The following is a 17,604-nucleotide window of genomic DNA, read 5'->3' as shown; positions in this document are numbered from 1 at the left end:
CAGCCCGCCCTGGAGTTAGAGAGGGGGAGCTCCCATGATGCACTGCAGCAGACCCCTGGGCACTAAACTCTGCCTGGAGCAAATTTCAAAGATCTACATCTAAGACTGGTCGTAACAATGGACCCTTTACAAACCTATAGACAACAGTCAACAACAGGGGATTCTCTGAAGAATATCTCAACATAAAAATATAATTTAGAATTTTTGTATGTGCAAAAACATTTAACAAGTACAGCTGTGCAATTCATATTTTTTTTTTAGATGCAGTCATGCCTAATTGTCAATGATCAACTGGGGTCTTTCTACAGAACCTATATTACACTGTTATAATGTTGTTTCCTCATCACAAACATACCTGGAGTGGTGTTTTGTTTCATTCTCACATGTTTAAAACACAAATCCTACATATTTAGGCTGAGTTCTTCTCTCAAACAGAAAATACTCAGTTCTACCTTGTGATGTCAGGCAAGAAGAGCTCTACTATAGTTTGCAACACCATACACCTTCACTAGAATCATTCAGTAGAGAATGGACTATTTCAACCTTGGAACTGCCAAACAAAAGTTAAAAAGGTAACAGCTGAAAACTTGAAAACTATCACTACATGACATCACAAGGTGGAACAGAGCATGTTGAGCTTTGGCAATGGAGACAGATGAAGCATTATTCAAACATGCGTGAATGAAATAAAACACAACTCCAGGTATGTTTTTGAGAAAGTAACAACATTATAACATGGCAAAATTTTGCATTTAAAAAAAAAAAATCATAGCAATTGATATTTGCATGTTCCTTATGAATTGAGCAACCAGATTATTTCTGTTGAAACACATAACCTCCCATCATGCACTGCACTGAAGCCTAAGGACACCAAACAAGGCCCGAAGGGAGAGAGAAAATGGCAGGCAGTGATAGGGAGAAAGAAAGAATGAGGGGAGAATGGAAGAGAGGGAGAGACAGAAAGAAGAGAGAAGCAAGAGAGATGAAGAGAAAAGAGAAAGAAAAGGAAGAGAGAAGCGAGAGAATAGGAAGAGGGGGAAGTCAGAGAGGGAGAAAGAGGACAAAGGAGAGAAAATAGAGAGGCAGTGATGGAGGGAGAGAAAAAGAGGAGAGGGGGGGACTAAACTGAGGGAAAGAGAGAGGTAGAGAGTCCCTTAATCTATCCTGAGGCTCTGTGGTGCCCTCTTTCACTCAAATCCTTGCTCTTCTGGATTAAACAGATCAATTTGAGGTGATACAAAAGGTCAAAGGTCACAGTGTTATGAGTTAAAAAATGGACAGGATGGCCAAGGGAGAGGAAAGCTCTAAAGGTGGTTGTACTTTAAGAACAGAGGAAAAAGGCCTAAATCAAAAGCCTTGTTTCTATAGATACTTTACAGTGTCATCACGCTTGAGGTGTTACGCATGTATCACTATGGTGGAATGTTCAGCAGGTAACAAAGCACACATTAGCAAACTCTGCCTAAAAAGTAACCATAATCTGTAAACTAAAGAAAAAAAAACTGTCATTTTATGTGTGAGAGTTTAACAGCACACATTGGTACACCTGTTGTAGTTCCAGCACAGTTCTTTCTGGTGAGACTGTGTTGAAATAAAGCTCAGATTACAGTCTAATAGCACTTCTGACAGAGTAGCGCCTATAGTTAGCACCCCCAGGGAATGTTGACGACATGAGCTGCAAAGTATGACTAATAATTTCTGTGACATCTCTAGAATAAGTTGAATTCACAAATTAAATCTATTGGAGCCATTCAAAGTAAGAGTAAGTGTGTGTTACCTCTGGTCCTGCTGTAGCGCCCCCTGGTGAGTCGAGCTTGCGTTTCTTTCGAGGTCCGATGGCAGCGAGAGCCGTGAGGTTGGCGTCTCTCTGCCTCATCTGAGCCAGCTCCTGTTGCTGCATCTGTGAGCCAGGAATACACAACATCAGTATTTCCCACAGGTTTACACTGAGACTATGGTGGCACTGGCAATCCATATTTGTACATTTACTTTTAGACATTCATTTTAGACAATTTATGGAGTATAATTTTTATTTATTATTGTTTTAAAACCCTCACGCTCTCCTCGGGGTCACATAAATTTTAGGGTCTGATTGACCTGCTCCAAGAGAGCAGGAAGGAAAAAAAAAAAATCTTCAGGTCAATGTGACCCCGAGGAGAGCGTGACGGTTTTAAAAAGGGTATGACAGGTTAGACTACTCATTTCTATAAAACATAGTTAACATTGTAATTAAGATTTCACTAAAAAGCTTGCCTAGCCTTTTCTGGTTTTGTAATTTTGGTGAAATTTATAGTTTCATTTAATACAGACTCATAATGTAGAAGAATGTGACCAAGAAGCAACCATAATGTTAGGCTGAAAAACTTGTCTAATTTACACATCATTACTGTGATTAGACAAGTACAAAATAAATGAAAACAGCATTATTCTGTTAAATCAATGTTTAAACTGTCAGAAAAATGCCTTCCTTTTGCACAAATTGTCTCTGGGTTGTGGATGAAATTGATGACAGTTGATGACAAAGGTAAAAGGATTCCATTTAAAACTCACTGCTACTTCCTGTATTTTCCAACCTTGTTTTCTACATTTTTCCACTAAGTGCCACTTAACTGATGTAAAACCTATGATATATATTTCCCACTGGTGCTACCCCACCAAACCAGGTCAGAAGTATAATAATGAAAGAGCCTGAGAAGGAAAACTATTAATCTTTCAGCAGCTTTGTTCTGCTCCTCTGCTTTGTGCTCTACTCGTCCTGTGTGTGGGTTGATCTTCCCAGCAGGTGGCGCTGTACATGGGCTGTTACAGTAGTCCATGTGTGCTCTTTCTCTTTACATTAGTGTTACTAAGGCTTAATGAGAGACTAAAGTGTGGCCTCAATCTGTCTGTCTGATCGGCTCTGCATCAAATACACAAGACCCAAGCTGCACAAGAGAGTGTTACCACAACCATTACACTGGGGCCAGAATGAGAAGAAAAAATAAACAGCCATTTTCCAACATTGTTCCAATAACAATAATCAGATAGAAAGATATCAGTACTAGAGATGCACTGATCCAGCTTTTTTCCAAGTAACTACAGAACAACTTTTTTTTTTTTTTTAAACAAATTTTGTGTGTGTGTGTGTATGTATGTATGTGTGTGTATGTGTGTATGTGTATGTGTGTGTATGTATGTATGTGTATGTGTGTATGTGTATGTGTATGTGTGTGTATGTATATGTATGTATGTGTATGTGTGTGTATGTATATATGTATGTATGTATGTATGTATGTATGTGTGTGTGTGTGTGTGTGTGTATATATATGTGTGTGTGTGTAATATATATGTATGTATGTATGTATGTATGTGTGTGTGTGTGTGTGTATATATATGTGTGTGTGTGTAATATATATATATATATATATATATATATATATATATATATATAAGTGTGTGTGTGTATATTAGGGCTGGGCAAAGATAATTTTTTTAAATCGCGATTAATCGCATGAGTTCGAGCGATTAATCGCATGTTATACGCAAAACCAATTAATGAATTAAAAAGTAGAGTATAGCGTTCTTTTATTGGAAATGTAAATGAAAGAGCCATACATTTGTTGTGCAAACAGCATTTCTTTCACAGGGGAACCCTCAAAGCCTTCAAGGTATTCAGGGAAGGCTCAAGAAAAAATATTGAATGGACGTTTGTACTACTAATATATTTACTGAATATTTTTTATGCTGTGAGTAATGAACACTACACTAGTAATAATTTCTAGATCAGTGTTATAAACTTGGACTGATATTTCTTTGGAAACCAAGGGTTAATATAATGGAATGGAAATGGACCAATCACTTTTTTTCTTCCAATGGCATCTGGGTAAATCAGTTACTCCAGCACTAAACTAAAGAAATAAGCTCAGCTCAGAGCACACGGCTGGTCTGGCCGGAGCCGGAGCCCACGGCCGAACTTGAGCCCGGAGCCGGAGCCGGAGCCCGCGGCTCGCGGCGGCTCGGGCACGTTGCATCTCACGTGGTCTGAAAAAAGTGTAAAGAAAAGATGTCAAACTTAAAGAAACGCTCGCGGTGGACTTTTTCAAAATAAAAGCCAGTCAGAAACAGAAGTTTACAATAAAATAAATAAATAATAAAAACTGCGTTAACGGCATTAAAGACTTAATTAGTTAATGCGCCCGGCCCTAATATATATATATATTTAAATAATATGTACACACACACAAATATATATACATACAAAATATATAATTCATATCTGACTATCACCACTTTTGTGGCTGCTTCCACAACAGTTTCTCATTTACTCTCATGTAATGTTTCTAGCATTTTCAACACTGCGTTCTTTCTGACCACCTCCTTGGGCTTCTCCTCTGTCTCCTCTGCTCCTGTCTATGCCCTACAGACGCACAGTACGGGATTGTGGGTAACGCCTGGGAGCAGAGGATTACGGGTAACCGCGCCCTTTGACCCCGTGGCCTGAGGGTTAGCCTGGAGCTGGCAGCAGTGGCACAGCTGTTTTACTAGCGGCGAAAACATGAGCTACACAATGGCCTGACTCATGAATAATACATGTATGTATATGGAAGAAATATAGAACTGTTCTACAGCCCAAATTACACGTTTTTTTAAAATCTATGTTACGACGTAATTGTGTTTTATTTCATTCACACATGTTTAAAAAGCCCGAAAACAATGTATGAACAAGTCTGCCCTCCCTTTGATCCCCATCCTAAGTCACTCCCCCTTCAGAGAGCTACCACAACACAATCAGTGTGTATCTCGTTAATGAAACTACTGCACGTTGCATTAGGTTTGTGAAACATGAGAGAACATTATAACATGGTAGAAAGCTAAAAAAAAAAAAAAGAAGTAAAAGTAGGGATGAATCTAGAATTAATCAACAGTTATTTTGGTAAAAAAAAACAAAAACAACAACATTGTTTTTATTCTGTTTACCAAATATGTGGGAAAGTTTGTGTAATGAGTAGAAAGAGCATAAGAATAAAAAAAAAAAAAAAACCTCTTTTGCTTTCTGTTTGAGCCGAGCCTGTTCAGGGTCCTCTTGTCTCGCTCGACTCTGGAAATACAAGAAAAAGCAGATATAATACATAATAATGAACAAACAGCACAGTACGGTGTTTAATGAAAAAAACAATTGCACCACCTGGTGGCCAAAACTAAAACTACACTGACTATTCACGTATAAATTCACAATATTTGAATATTATTGCCAAACCTGAAAAATATCTTGACCTGTCAGTTTATTACTACTAAACTATGGCCATAACCTGTATATGTATGTATACAAGTAGAAATGTGTATAGGTGTTTGAGTGTTGTACCTTTGCCGCCTTGAGCAGGATCTCTCTCTCCTGTTCGTCTTTCCTCTGTTTCTCCATTCTCTCAAGCTGCTCAAAAAACCTGAGCTGTGAACGCACGTCTGATGTCTGCTCATAGTTATCCTCGTCCTGGACAAAAGACAGAAATGTTACACTATTGTGTTAAATTTGGAGTACATTCTCTTGAACTTATTTTTAAGATGAGGCAACCAATTTTCAAAACCTGAAAGGATGACGTACCAGTATGTATGTAAATCTCTCCAACTCACTCCCATCTCTCCCAAATCCTTTGTCACATCTCTAGTATTCACACGCATAGCTTTAAAACTGCTTTTTCAGGGAGAAGTGAAGCAGGTGGGCCGCCAATGCTCAGAGCTAAACCTCAATTACTGATCAATGAAGTGTTGCTTTTAATCTCTGTTAGCAATGAAATCAAAAATACTAAATACTCTAACACACATAAAAAGACCTTTTATAATAAAGTCTGTTGCATTATTATTCAATTTAATTTTCAACAATAATATATAGTAAATATTCTCTATCTAAAAATACTTTTTTGTTTTTAAGTCTCAATGTAAAATATACATAACCGACTAGTCGTCTACTAAAATCATTTGTTGTAATCATCATTAGTTGTTGAGACTTCGTTAATAACTGTTGCGGTGTTACAGTAGTCTATATATTGTGCAGGAAAAAAAGTTAATTTCTCTGAAGTTTCCACTGTGGATAGTAGTCCTAGAAGTTTACTGTTCTTTTACCGCCCCTTTGGCTGCAGGAGTGAGTACATTCCTAAAGTTCATATAGTAGTAAGATCCCCCTCACCTTCCCTCCGTCTGTTCGATGCTGAGCGACCACAGACACTTTCTCCAACAGCGTGCGGAGTCTGGACTGAGTGGCGTGAGAAATCAGGTTAACAACATCCACCGGGACCTCCGATACACCGGACCTTTTAGCTGAACAGAGAAAACCAGAACAGTCTATTAAAGCATATAAAAATCAAAATAAAAGCATAACAGAGACCTCCAATACACCAGACCCTGTCACGCCACAAGAATTCATGAAATAAAACATGCCACATGTTTGCAAGCATGAATATTAGGGCTGCACAATATATTGTAAAAGTACTGAGATCGTGATGTTGTTACCCCAGTCATCAACATTCCCTGGGATTGTGATGCCAACTTAAGCACTGCTCTGGTTTTCTGGTTGTTTTTTTTTTACTATTCTGACCTTGATTTGATACAATCAAACTTAGTTGAAACTACAACAGGTGAGCTGATTTGGGCTGTCACAGTAAGGTTAAGGGTTAGCTAGCTAGACAATAGTTTTTTAGTCACTCGCTCTAACTCAGGGGTCTCCAAACGTTTTTACCTCCGCTGAGCAATCTGTACAAAACGAAAATGCCTGAGAGCTACTAGTCATAAGAAATTGAGTATAAATAAGAGCCATGCCAAGCCATAGATGAGGTAGAGTTAGATGCCTATAAAACGTAAACCATTATCCATTTATTAATGTACAAAGTTAGGAATCAAAATTACACATGTACAATTGTAATAGGCAACTTGGAAAGGGGTGGAGAGCTACAGGTTGGAGACCCAGTGGCTGCAAGTATTGCGTATAGTTAAAAATATTAAGAGAAGCTCTGAGAAAAGCGCATGTGCAGTTCGGTAGTGCCGGCAGTGCCGGCGAAGGTGCTGCAGCGCTCCGGATTCATTCAGTTGGATTCTGTTTTTGCCTTAAAAGGTGGTGACCGCAACTGCACAGCAGGGCTCTAGTCCTTGTGTGAGTGTAACAGCAAGTATACCGGTCCAATACTGAGCTGCAACTGGACTGAGTGCAGTCTGAGCCCGGGTTTTACTTCTGTGGGGTATTAATTGCTAACATGGTATTAATTCCTACGAGTGCCAACTCGTACTGATCACAGGCTTCTGAAAATGTGTTGTTTAAATCTGTTCTCTATTTTTTCTTGTTCTGAGACTTTTTGGCTGTGTTTGCTAAAGTGTGGATTTTGTCACCATGGTGGCTGATGAACATTCAGCCATAGGTATACAGGCAGAATACCCCCAGCATAATGTCACTGCAAAGTATCAGCGCATATTCCTAATACATACCTATGTCGAGGATGCGCCGATGCAGCATTCCTGGGGGCAGGAAAGCTTCGTCTTTACAGGACCGGATCATTGTTCCCACGAGCTCCGAGCTGGTCGCTAGGATACGAGCGTTCTCTTCGTTTAAATTCACTCCCGCCATCGAAGCCACGTCATTAATGTCATCGTCATCTCTGTTACGGGAATAATACAGAAATGTTTTAATTGTGATCTGTGTTTATTTTAGGGAAGGGCTGGTATAGTATGCTGATACTGATAATTTATATTTGGCTGTTGGTGGTCTTTAACCAATATATGCCAATACCAATATTTAAAATCCATAGCAAGGTCCACAAATGTATCTTAAGATAAAGTAATAAATAAAAATCATATTTTCAGTTTTGTAAAAATAATAAGACACATTTATCTGAAATATAAAATTCATTTGTTACATGTTTGAATAAACATGCAGCCATTACCATTTTTACTCAGGCTGTTCAGAAAGGACTCTCAGAGTAGATATATCACCCATGCCTTGTTTATTTTGTCGATTATGATCAGAGGTGTGTAGAGTAGCCGAAAATGTACTCAAGTAAGAGTAATGTTACTTCAGAATAATAATGTTGTCATGTAGAAGTACACAGTAGTGGTCCAAGAACTGACTCAAGTAAAAGTAAAAAGTATTTTGAGAAAACTTCTACTCAAGTAAGAGTAACTTCCAGGACTTACTCACAGTGGGAAGAGTTACAAAACCTTTGCTGAAGTAAGAGTACTGTTACTTATTACTCATTACTCAAGTAGGAATAAAGGTATGCTGCTAGAATAGCACAATTTCTGCATATAACCGGGTACTACTCACCTCTGGATTTTAGTTGACTCAAATGTCATGACATATCCGTTGACTATAACTAGACTGATAGATTGGAGCAATAATGGCAATCAAAGCTAAAATTGAAGTAATTTCACACACACAACACTTTTTCTTACTTTTAAATTGCTTACGGTTCAGTCAGAAAGTATTTGATGGGGATAATTCACCTGAAAGTCCCGCCCCCTGGGTCACTAAGCTTCTTCTGATTGGCTTGAGCTGCCATGATCGGACTCTTGCCTAAAATGGTGGCCGGCCCTCGTATCAATGTACCTGATGAAAGAGAGGAAGCATCTTAGAATCATATATTTAAAAAAAAATACAAATTATAGTAAAATTTCTTTTGGAAACATTTTAGAAATAATTTTATTTAAATTTATTTTATTGTTTAGATCCCAAATCCTTTTGTATTTAAAGATCAGATTTAAGTGCTATCACAACACAATCTGTGCATGCCACTAATGAAACTACTGCACATCGCATCAGGTTTGTGAAGTTGTAGTGTATTGTTTTGTATATTTATGGTGAATTGTCTTGTGGGAGCATGGATGACGTAGGCTTGTGTGTTGAGTCCTTGACAGAGTCGCTCTGCTGCATGGAGGTCATCTAAAAACTTGTTAGGCATGTTTTTCTCAATTTGACAGAATAACCCCCTCTTTAAATGTTCATAGTAATAAGCACTCTGTTACCTTGTGGTCTGAGGTTCTGGCTGATTACTACAGGTCTGGTCACCGTTTGGACGCCTGGTCGTGCCACAGCCTTGAAATAAATTTTTTATATATATTATACAAAGAAAATGACAGACAAGACACCAGGGCAACATTTTTAACTGCCATCAGTTTTTGAATCATAAAATGCACCTTCTTCCATTCTGAATGGAGTTCTATTAATCACTGTGGAATGGCTCTTACTGAAAGTGATCAGACCCAGTGATCGGAAGATTGAAACAAATTGGTTGCTGATTGGTTGTTGAAAATATACTTATTCTGCATTATGCCAGTGGCATTGTGTAATGAAAGAAAATGTACACAATTTCTTTATGAAGGCAAAAAGACAAAGAAGGCCTGTGAGCTGCTACTTATCTTCACAGGCTAAACCCTGGTGTAAAATTCATCCCTATGCCACTCACTTTGCATAAATGTAATATATGTTTTTACCAGTGTAGTGGCGTTCCCCATTGGCGAGCCAAGCCGGACCGCACTAGTGGCTGGGCTGATGGGCAGCGGAGGTCTGATGGTGCTGGTAGTGACCACAGGGGGTGCTGCTGCTGCGGTGCTGGGGACTGGCATCAGAGACTGTTGATTACTCAACAGGGACTGACGAAGCGCGGGGAGACTTTTCTGAGAGAGACAAAGTTATTTAAGATTAAATATATAGCTATATTATATATCACAGTTCATTTTATAATGTCTTCAAAACTCAATTTGAAAAACACTAAGGATTTAAAGAAAAATAATCAATATGGTAGTAACAGTTAAAGTATGTTATTGGCTGTATTGGCTGATGTTCATGTGCTTGGATCTGCTGTTTCTTACTTTGAGGAAGGGGATGAGGTAGGGCTGTGGGGAGGACTTGAGCTCAGCTTGAAGCCGAGTCGTGAATTCCTCTGGTTCAATCTTAGCGTCCTGAAAGTATACAAAAAAACAAGGCATTGTACAAAGATAGAGTTGTAAAGACCACTTAGGTCTTCACCTTTATCTATTCATTCAGTTGGGTGAAATTCTTATTTGTTAACATTATTCTGTTGTGTATGGTCCTTTATTTGTGGGTAAATGCCATTGTTTCAGGCGATATCTGTTTATTGCGCCCTCCCCGTACGCACGGGATTTAAGGGGAGAAGGACGCACGCGCGAAAACGCGCACAGGTGTGACGTCACACGCCGTTTTGGACGCCTGCCAGGAGCTGTCGGTGCCGTGGGACCACGCTATTGGAATATTGTCGCTGCATTTTTGGATTATCGCGTTGCCAATCGTGCTGGAATCTTATTTTACCACGGGAGCTGCTGGACTGAGCGTCAGAACCGGAGCGCGGGTGGCGTGAGTAATTCGCAAACTGTACCATCTCACGTCACGCTGCCGCGCAGCGGGGGGGGCGGGGAAAGACTTTGGGAACTTTTGGGGGAAAAGTTGCTCGGGACTGTTGTGGGTGGTGGACTATATTGAACTGTTGTTTATTGTTTTGTTGCACTGGGGTTTGGGTTTTGTGTCTGGGTTTTGGGGATTGGGCGCTCGAGCGCGGGGTGGTGTTTGGGGGGTATTGTGTGTCTGGTGTGGCCGTGTTCGGTTGTGTCTGGCAATGCCAATAAACGCCAGATAGGCCAAAGCACTTATTTTTTCTTGCATGTCGTTATTTCATCCCGCTGAAATGAATGGATCCTCCCGCGACCTTAATTTAGCGTTGTAGCTTTTCTCTTGGCGAGAACAGGTGAATTGTTACAGAGTGGTGGCCCGTACGGGGACGTGGATGAGATTCACATTTATATCAGTGGTTCTTTTACAGCAGTTCGTTTTATTAGCTGGGTTTAGACACGCCATTCACTTTTTATTTGAGCCTATCCTCACCTATTGTAGCTTTACGCACGGTTACGCACGATTACGCACGGATTACGCACACTCCCACGCCCACCTACGTTCATTCACTCACAACTCACAAGTACAACTAAAGCATTTACACATAGTGCCATACTTCCAAGCGACACTCACACACACTAAACTGCATTCACACTCAAAAGGAGCATGGAGAATCCTAATCAAAGTTTACTGCATGAAGCTGATACAGAGGGATGTTTGGAAGACCCCACACCAACTCTTGACCCCTGTCGCCATGTCACCACCAGGCATAATCAAAGCGTTGTATCAGAGCTCACAAGTCAACTGGAGCAAATGTACCTTAATGAGCCTGACCAAGATGCAGCTAATGCTGAGGAGGGGAATGATGAAGATGTGGAGATGGTGATGGAGCAGCTGGATGCTTTAAAGCAGAGGGTCGGTGGCTTGGAGGTCCAACTTAAAGAAGCTGTGGACAGTACTCTATGTAGAGAGGAAGGACTAAGAGCAGCTATGGACAGAACAGCCAGAGAGCTGAAAGAGTATGTGGACTCTAAGCTGCAACATTTCGATGAGGTAGTTGCCGCTTGCCTCCAACGCAGAGATCAGAGATGGGCAGAAGAGCTAAGAAGGTCTCAGCCCAGAACCCGATCATCCTGGAGACCTGCTGGTTTCTCCACGCCTGCAGCTGTTGTACCATCTGCTCACCAACCAACCGGAGACGTCACCTTCCCTACTGTCCCTACTGCCACTGCCCGACCACCCATTCGCATGGAGTTTCCTCAGTTTGGAGAGTCAAGAAACTCCTCTGATGTCACAGACTTTATTGAGCAATGTGAAAACTTCCTGGTACTCAGACCACTGAATGACGCAGAGCTGATGGGAACACTCAACGCAGTTTTAAAGGGTCCTGCACGCAGTTGGTGGATGGCAGCCCGCAATAAAATCAACAACTGGGCAGAGTTCAAAAAGGCATTCCTCGAAGCCTTCCTGCCCATGGACTATCAATCAGAGATTGAAGAACAGCTCAGGTCCAATGTCCAGGCCCCAAGCCAGTGTTTGAGAGACTTTGCATACGACCATCGTGCACTCTGTTTAAAGTGGAGGCCGGACATGCTGGAGGGTGAGATCGTACACCGCATCCTCAGCGCGTGTAATCCCAGACTGGCCAGTGGGCTCCGCGGCACTGTCACCACAGTGGAGCAGCTGGTGAAGGTGGGCTCTCTCATCGAAAAGGACTGGAGCAACACAAAGGAATATTGGAGCCGGGTCCAGCAGTCCCAACCTCCTAAAAGAGCTGGCAAAAAGACTGACCACGGCCCAAGCCGGAATTCTGGGGCCGACCTAGCCTCTGCCATGGGCGAGCCGTCCCTCCTGGTCGTTCCCATCCGCCTCCGTGGGTCCAATGGGGATGCTGTCCTTGACTCAGGTTGCACCTACTCCCTCATGAGCCTCTCGCTGTGGAACGCAATCAAAAAGGAAGGAGAAGTACTGGCCCCAAGTGAAATCCCGAAGTTTGTCATGGCTAATGGGCAAGAGAACAAAGCACTTGGTAAAGCCACGCTACTCCTCAACCTGCACGACTTCCACGGCACTCTCGGAGTTCATGTACTGGCCGACAACAACCTGTGCATGCCACTGCTCCTCGGGCTCGATTTCATGACCCTGTCCCAGATTACCCTGAAGCCTCACCTCAGGAAATACATCATGCCTGGTGGGAAGGAGTACACATTTCTCCCCAAGGCCCGAGTGATGCTTCAGTGGAGTCACAAAGCACCTCCTGTAAACTTTTACGTAGCCGAAACAACCCGACCTGTCATTCCCCTCCTTGAAGCTCAGCCTGAAGTGGTGCGGCCACTGCTGCAGAAGTGGCCCACTGTTTGGACTGAGACCACCGGTGTCACTCAAGTGATCAAGCACAAAATCATAACAACGGATGAAGTGCCGGTGCGCAGGAGAGCATACAGAGTATCAATTCAAAAACAAGCAGTCATTGAAGAACAGATACAAAAAATGCTTAAAAACAATGTCATTGAGCCATCCACCTCACCATGGTCCTCACCTGTCGTCCTCACTCCAAGAAAAGATGGGACGCCACGGTTCTGTGTGGACTACAGAGGCTTAAACGCAAAAACCCAGCACGATGCATATCCCATGCCCCTAATACACGAGATCCTGGAGTCTCTGGAAGGTGCTCAATATTTCAGCTCCCTGGATCTTAAGAGCGGATACTGGCAGGTGGCCATGGATGAAGAAAGCAAACTCAAGACTGCTATGACCACCCACCTGGGCCTCTTTCAATTTAAAGTCATGCCTTTTGGTCTGCGCAATGCTGGGGCTACTTTCCAACGACTGATGGAGATCGTCTTGGGAGAGCTGAGGGGAAAGATCTGTTTCGTGTACATTGACGATATCATTGTTTTCTCAAAAACACAAGAACAGCACCTCCTCCACCTCGAAGCTGTGTTTGCCAAACTCCACCAAGCAAACCTAACACTGAACGTCAAAAAATGCCATTTGTTTCAACGTCAACTCACCTTTCTCGGTCATCTGGTTTCAGGCAAAGGGGTGGAAGTGGACCCTGCAAAAATCTCAGCCATAGCAGACTTTCCACCACCAACAGATCTAAAAAGCCTCCAACGGTTCTTGGGCATGGTCGGCTGGTACCACAAGTTCATTCCCCGGTTTGCCGACATCGCTGCACCCCTGAACAGCCTAAAAAAGAAAGATGTGCACTGGGAATGGTCCTCCGACTGCCAGGCCGCCTTCACCCAACTCAAGGCTCTGTTACAGAAACCACCAGTCCTGGCCCAGCCACAAACACAACTCGGTTTCCAGGTTCACTGTGACGCCAGTGATGTGGGCCTGGGTGCTGTCCTCATGCAGACTGTTAATTGGTGAAGAGCGCCCCATTGCCTTTGCCTCCAGAGCTCTCCATGGTGCTGAAGTCCGTTACTCCACAGCTGAAAAAGAATGTCTGGCTGTTGTGTGGGCTGTCGAAAAGTGGAAGCATTTCCTCGAAGGCTCCACCTTTGATGTTTACACCGATCACAGTGCTCTGGCCTGGGCGTTCAACTGTCCGAAAACATCCTCACGGCTCACACGCTGGACTCTGCGGCTCCAAGCCTTCGCATTCCGGGTCCACTACAAAAAGGGCTGCTGCAACGTTGTGCCGGATGCTCTATCTCGTGCGCCTCAAACACCTGCTGGAACTGTGAGTCTTGCTGTTCCGAAAACATACTGGTCAGATATACCAAGCTCAATCCAAGAAATCGCTGACGCCCAAAAGTTGGATCCCACCTGTCAGGAGCTTGGCCCGTCTATCAACCAACCCAGTCCAGGTCGCATCCATTATCAACTCCAGCAAGACGTGTGGTACAGGGGAGTTCCATCTAAGCATGGGGGCTACAACTACCAACTGGTGGTCCCTGTTGCACTGATACCACAGTTCCTCACATACTTTCATGACAGTCCTTTTGGCGGGCATCTGGGCAGGATGAAGACTTTGTTAAAAATCCTTCAGGTGGCATGGTGGCCGACAGTACGCAAGGATGTTTGGGGTCATATCCGCAACTGCAGCACTTGCCAACAGTACAAAAGTTCCAACAAAAAGCCAGCGGGTCTCCTCCAGTCGTCTGAGGTCAAACTTCCAGGCGAGATGATCGGAGTGGATTTCATGGGCCCTTTTCCGCTAAGCAGAGACCGGAACTCAGTGCTGATGGTGGTTGTGGACTATTTTAGCAGATGGGTTGAACTGTTCGCTCTAAAGGATGCTAAAACCCCTAAAGTCTGCAAGATTCTGAAAAATGAGATCTTCACTCGCTGGGGGGTTCCCAAGTACATGGTGTCTGATCGGGGACCCCAGTTCACAAGTCAGCTGTTGTCCCAACTGTGCGAGACCTGGGGTGTGACTCAAAAACTCACCACAGCCTATCACCCCCAAACCAACATGACAGAAAGAGTCAATCGCACCCTGAAGACCATGATCGCCTCTTATGTCGGGAACCACCATCAGGATTGGGACAAGTGGCTGCCTGAGTTCCGGTTGGCCCTCAACACTGCTGTGCATGAGACCACTGGCGTGACTCCCGCCATGCTGGCTCTTGGGAGAGAGTTGAAGGGGCCCCTTGAAAGACTTGTACACAAAGCTCCACCTCCACACACACATGCATACCAAACACTTCATACACACACTCAGCTAAGGGGGGAAGTTGAGAAACACGTGGGCGCGTCCAAAGCTAGACAAGCCAGATACTACAACGCACGGCGCAGGGATGTACACTTTGTAGTCGGTAGTCTGGTCTGGATTAGGTCGCACCCACTGTCCAAAGCTTCCGCCAAGTTCTCTGCCAAACTTGCGCCCAGATGGGTAGGGCCAGCTAAGGTAGAGAAGAAGTTAGGACCTGTGAACTACCAAGTAAGATGGTTAACGGATAAGTTGAGGGTGGAGACTGTAAACGTGGTTGACATGAAGCCCTATTTCGGACCCGATAAGCCGCTGGCTGGGGGGGGGGGGGATGTAAAGACCACTTAGGTCTTCACCTTTATCTATTCATTCAGTTGGGTGAAATTCTTATTTGTTAACATTATTCTGTTGTGTATGGTCCTTTATTTGTGGGTAAATGCCATTGTTTCAGGCGATATCTGTTTATTGCGCCCTCCCCGTACGCACGGGATTTAAGGGGAGAAGGACGCACGCGCGAAAACGCGCACAGGTGTGACGTCACACGCCGTTTTGGACGCCTGCCAGGAGCTGTCGGTGCCGTGGGACCACGCTATTGGAATATTGTCGCTGCATTTTTGGATTATCGCGTTGCCAATCGTGCTGGAATCTTATTTTACCACGGGAGCTGCTGGACTGAGCGTCAGAACCGGAGCGCGGGTGGCGTGAGTAATTCGCAAACTGTACCGTCTCACGTCACGCTGCCGCGCAGCGGGGGGGGGGCGGGGAAAGACTTTGGGAACTTTTGGGGGAAAAGTTGCTCGGGACTGTTGTGGGTGGTGGACTATATTGAACTGTTGTTTATTGTTTTGTTGCACTGGGGTTTGGGTTTTGTGTCTGGGTTTTGGGGATTGGGCGCTCGAGCGCGGGGTGGTGTTTGGGGGTATTGTGTGTCTGGTGTGGCCGTGTTCGGTTGTGTCTGGCAATGCCAATAAACGCCAGATAGGCCAAAGCACTTATTTTTTCTTGCATGTCGTTATTTCATCCCGCTGAAATGAATGGATCCTCCCGCGACCTTAATTTAGCGTTGTAGCTTTTCTCTTGGCGAGAACAGGTGAATTGTTACAGAGTAAAGAAAGACACTACAAATACATTTATTATAATGTATATGGTTTGAAATTGCGCTACGCCTATTCTAAAGTTTTAAAATCAGTATACCGTTTAAACCCGTCCAGGAGCATTAAAATCAACAGTTTGTAGAAGTCTGAACTACAGGTTTTAGAGCTTTAAAACAGAATATTATATAACCCATATAACTGTCAAATAGACCCTAAGATTTGGCGAATTATGACATAAAAAAAATAAAATTGGTCCTTACGAGCAGGTCCTGCACCAGGCCTTTGACGTTCTTGGAGGTATCTGGAGACGGAGAGTTGTGAGACGCCAATTTGATCAGCGTCGCCAAAAAGTTCTTGCATTTTTTCACATTTTCCTGCATTTCCTGTTGGACAGATGTAAGGAAGATGGTATTACAACAATAATACATTGTATTGGTATTACAACAATAAATGGCCAGTTGAGGATAAATTTGAACTTGAAACTTGAAATTGAGAGAATGTGCTGCTTAATTAAATATAGATGACAAATTGATAGAATCTGTCAGTCTGCCCCAGGGCAGCTGTGGCTACAATAGGAGCTTGCCACCACTGAGTGTGGAGTGAACGAACAATAAACTGTAAAGTGCTTTCTTGCACTTGCAAGTCTTGAAAGGCGTTATATAAATCAATGATTAATTAAAAAAATTATGAATTAATAATTAAAGAAGACTGAAACTGAACTATATAGTAGAATTATCACAAAAATGTAAAAATTATTAAATAAAAAGCAGAATCGAAAACTTTAGGTTTTATCTTTAGTTTGTATCGATAATGAGTCATAGAAGTTCATAAGATTTTAGCTGTAGACAGATGAATTATCATATTGCAAAATAAATAAGACAATAATTCCCAGTAGTATGATAAATACTGACCAAAAGTTTGTTCCATTTATCATTTATTGAATGAGTCGATATAGTAATTATCATGACAGGCCTACTAGCACACTCTGATATCTGATTCCTGTGTGTATTGACCTGTGAGACGACATTGACCCGAGCCGGAGCAGTGACCGCTGCGCTGGGACTTGGACTGGTTTTGTTCAGGACGGTCCCTCCGGCTGTGATCACTGTAGGGGGCTTCTGTGGGGTGGACATCTTCACCGACACTGCAGAGCCTCCAGGGGCAGCACTGAGTGCCTTCTGACAAATACACACCATCAAGAGCAGACCACCACCAAACAAGAGCTCATAAGATCAGACAGAGGAAGTACACTATTTGTACCATGAAAGAATTAGCATCTTTTATTTTAACAGATAAAAAGTCTCCAGTTTAGAACCATCTTTGGTTAAAAAATAAATAAAAACAATCTTTGTATAAGCAAAAAATGTCACTCAAAGAGGGTATCTTGAATTTAAAGGCATTTGCAATGAATCAAATTGAGATTCAGGCATATCTAATGGTCAAATGGTCAATGATCAGCTTGGGTCTTTTTAATGGAGGCCTAC

The 17,604-nt window shown here is 42.8% G+C and overlaps 1 protein-coding gene across 2 annotated transcripts in view; it reads right to left on the bottom strand.

Moving 5' to 3' along the window:
- Positions 1 to 17,604, bottom strand: part of LOC110168308 (transcription initiation factor TFIID subunit 4-like) — a 29,166-nt gene that overhangs the window by 6,618 nt on the left and 4,944 nt on the right. The window contains exons 5-15 of one of the 2 annotated variants that reach the window (XM_055155321.1): positions 17,134 to 17,298; positions 16,381 to 16,503; positions 9,829 to 9,918; positions 9,451 to 9,633; positions 8,983 to 9,052; positions 8,464 to 8,566; positions 7,450 to 7,619; positions 6,161 to 6,291; positions 5,342 to 5,467; positions 5,021 to 5,077; positions 1,778 to 1,900 (exon numbers count right to left, since the gene is read on the bottom strand). In XM_055155321.1, coding sequence (XP_055011296.1) covers positions 1,778 to 1,900; positions 5,021 to 5,077; positions 5,342 to 5,467; positions 6,161 to 6,291; positions 7,450 to 7,619; positions 8,464 to 8,566; positions 8,983 to 9,052; positions 9,451 to 9,633; positions 9,829 to 9,918; positions 16,381 to 16,503; positions 17,134 to 17,298 — 1,341 coding nt within the window. The remainder of the gene's footprint in view (positions 1 to 1,777; positions 1,901 to 5,020; positions 5,078 to 5,341; positions 5,468 to 6,160; positions 6,292 to 7,449; positions 7,620 to 8,463; positions 8,567 to 8,982; positions 9,053 to 9,450; positions 9,634 to 9,828; positions 9,919 to 16,380; positions 16,504 to 17,133; positions 17,299 to 17,604) is intronic. The other variant, XM_055155322.1, reaches the window with a different exon arrangement.

The sequence above is a fragment of the Boleophthalmus pectinirostris genome, unplaced genomic scaffold, assembly GCF_026225935.1.
Source record: "Boleophthalmus pectinirostris isolate CB_2022bp ecotype Guang Dong unplaced genomic scaffold, ASM2622593v1 HiC_scaffold_2, whole genome shotgun sequence".
NCBI classification, from domain to species: domain Eukaryota; kingdom Metazoa; phylum Chordata; class Actinopteri; order Gobiiformes; family Gobiidae; genus Boleophthalmus; species Boleophthalmus pectinirostris.
Note: the sequence above shows the minus strand (reverse complement) of the source record. Positions and strands in the feature narration are given on the sequence as shown.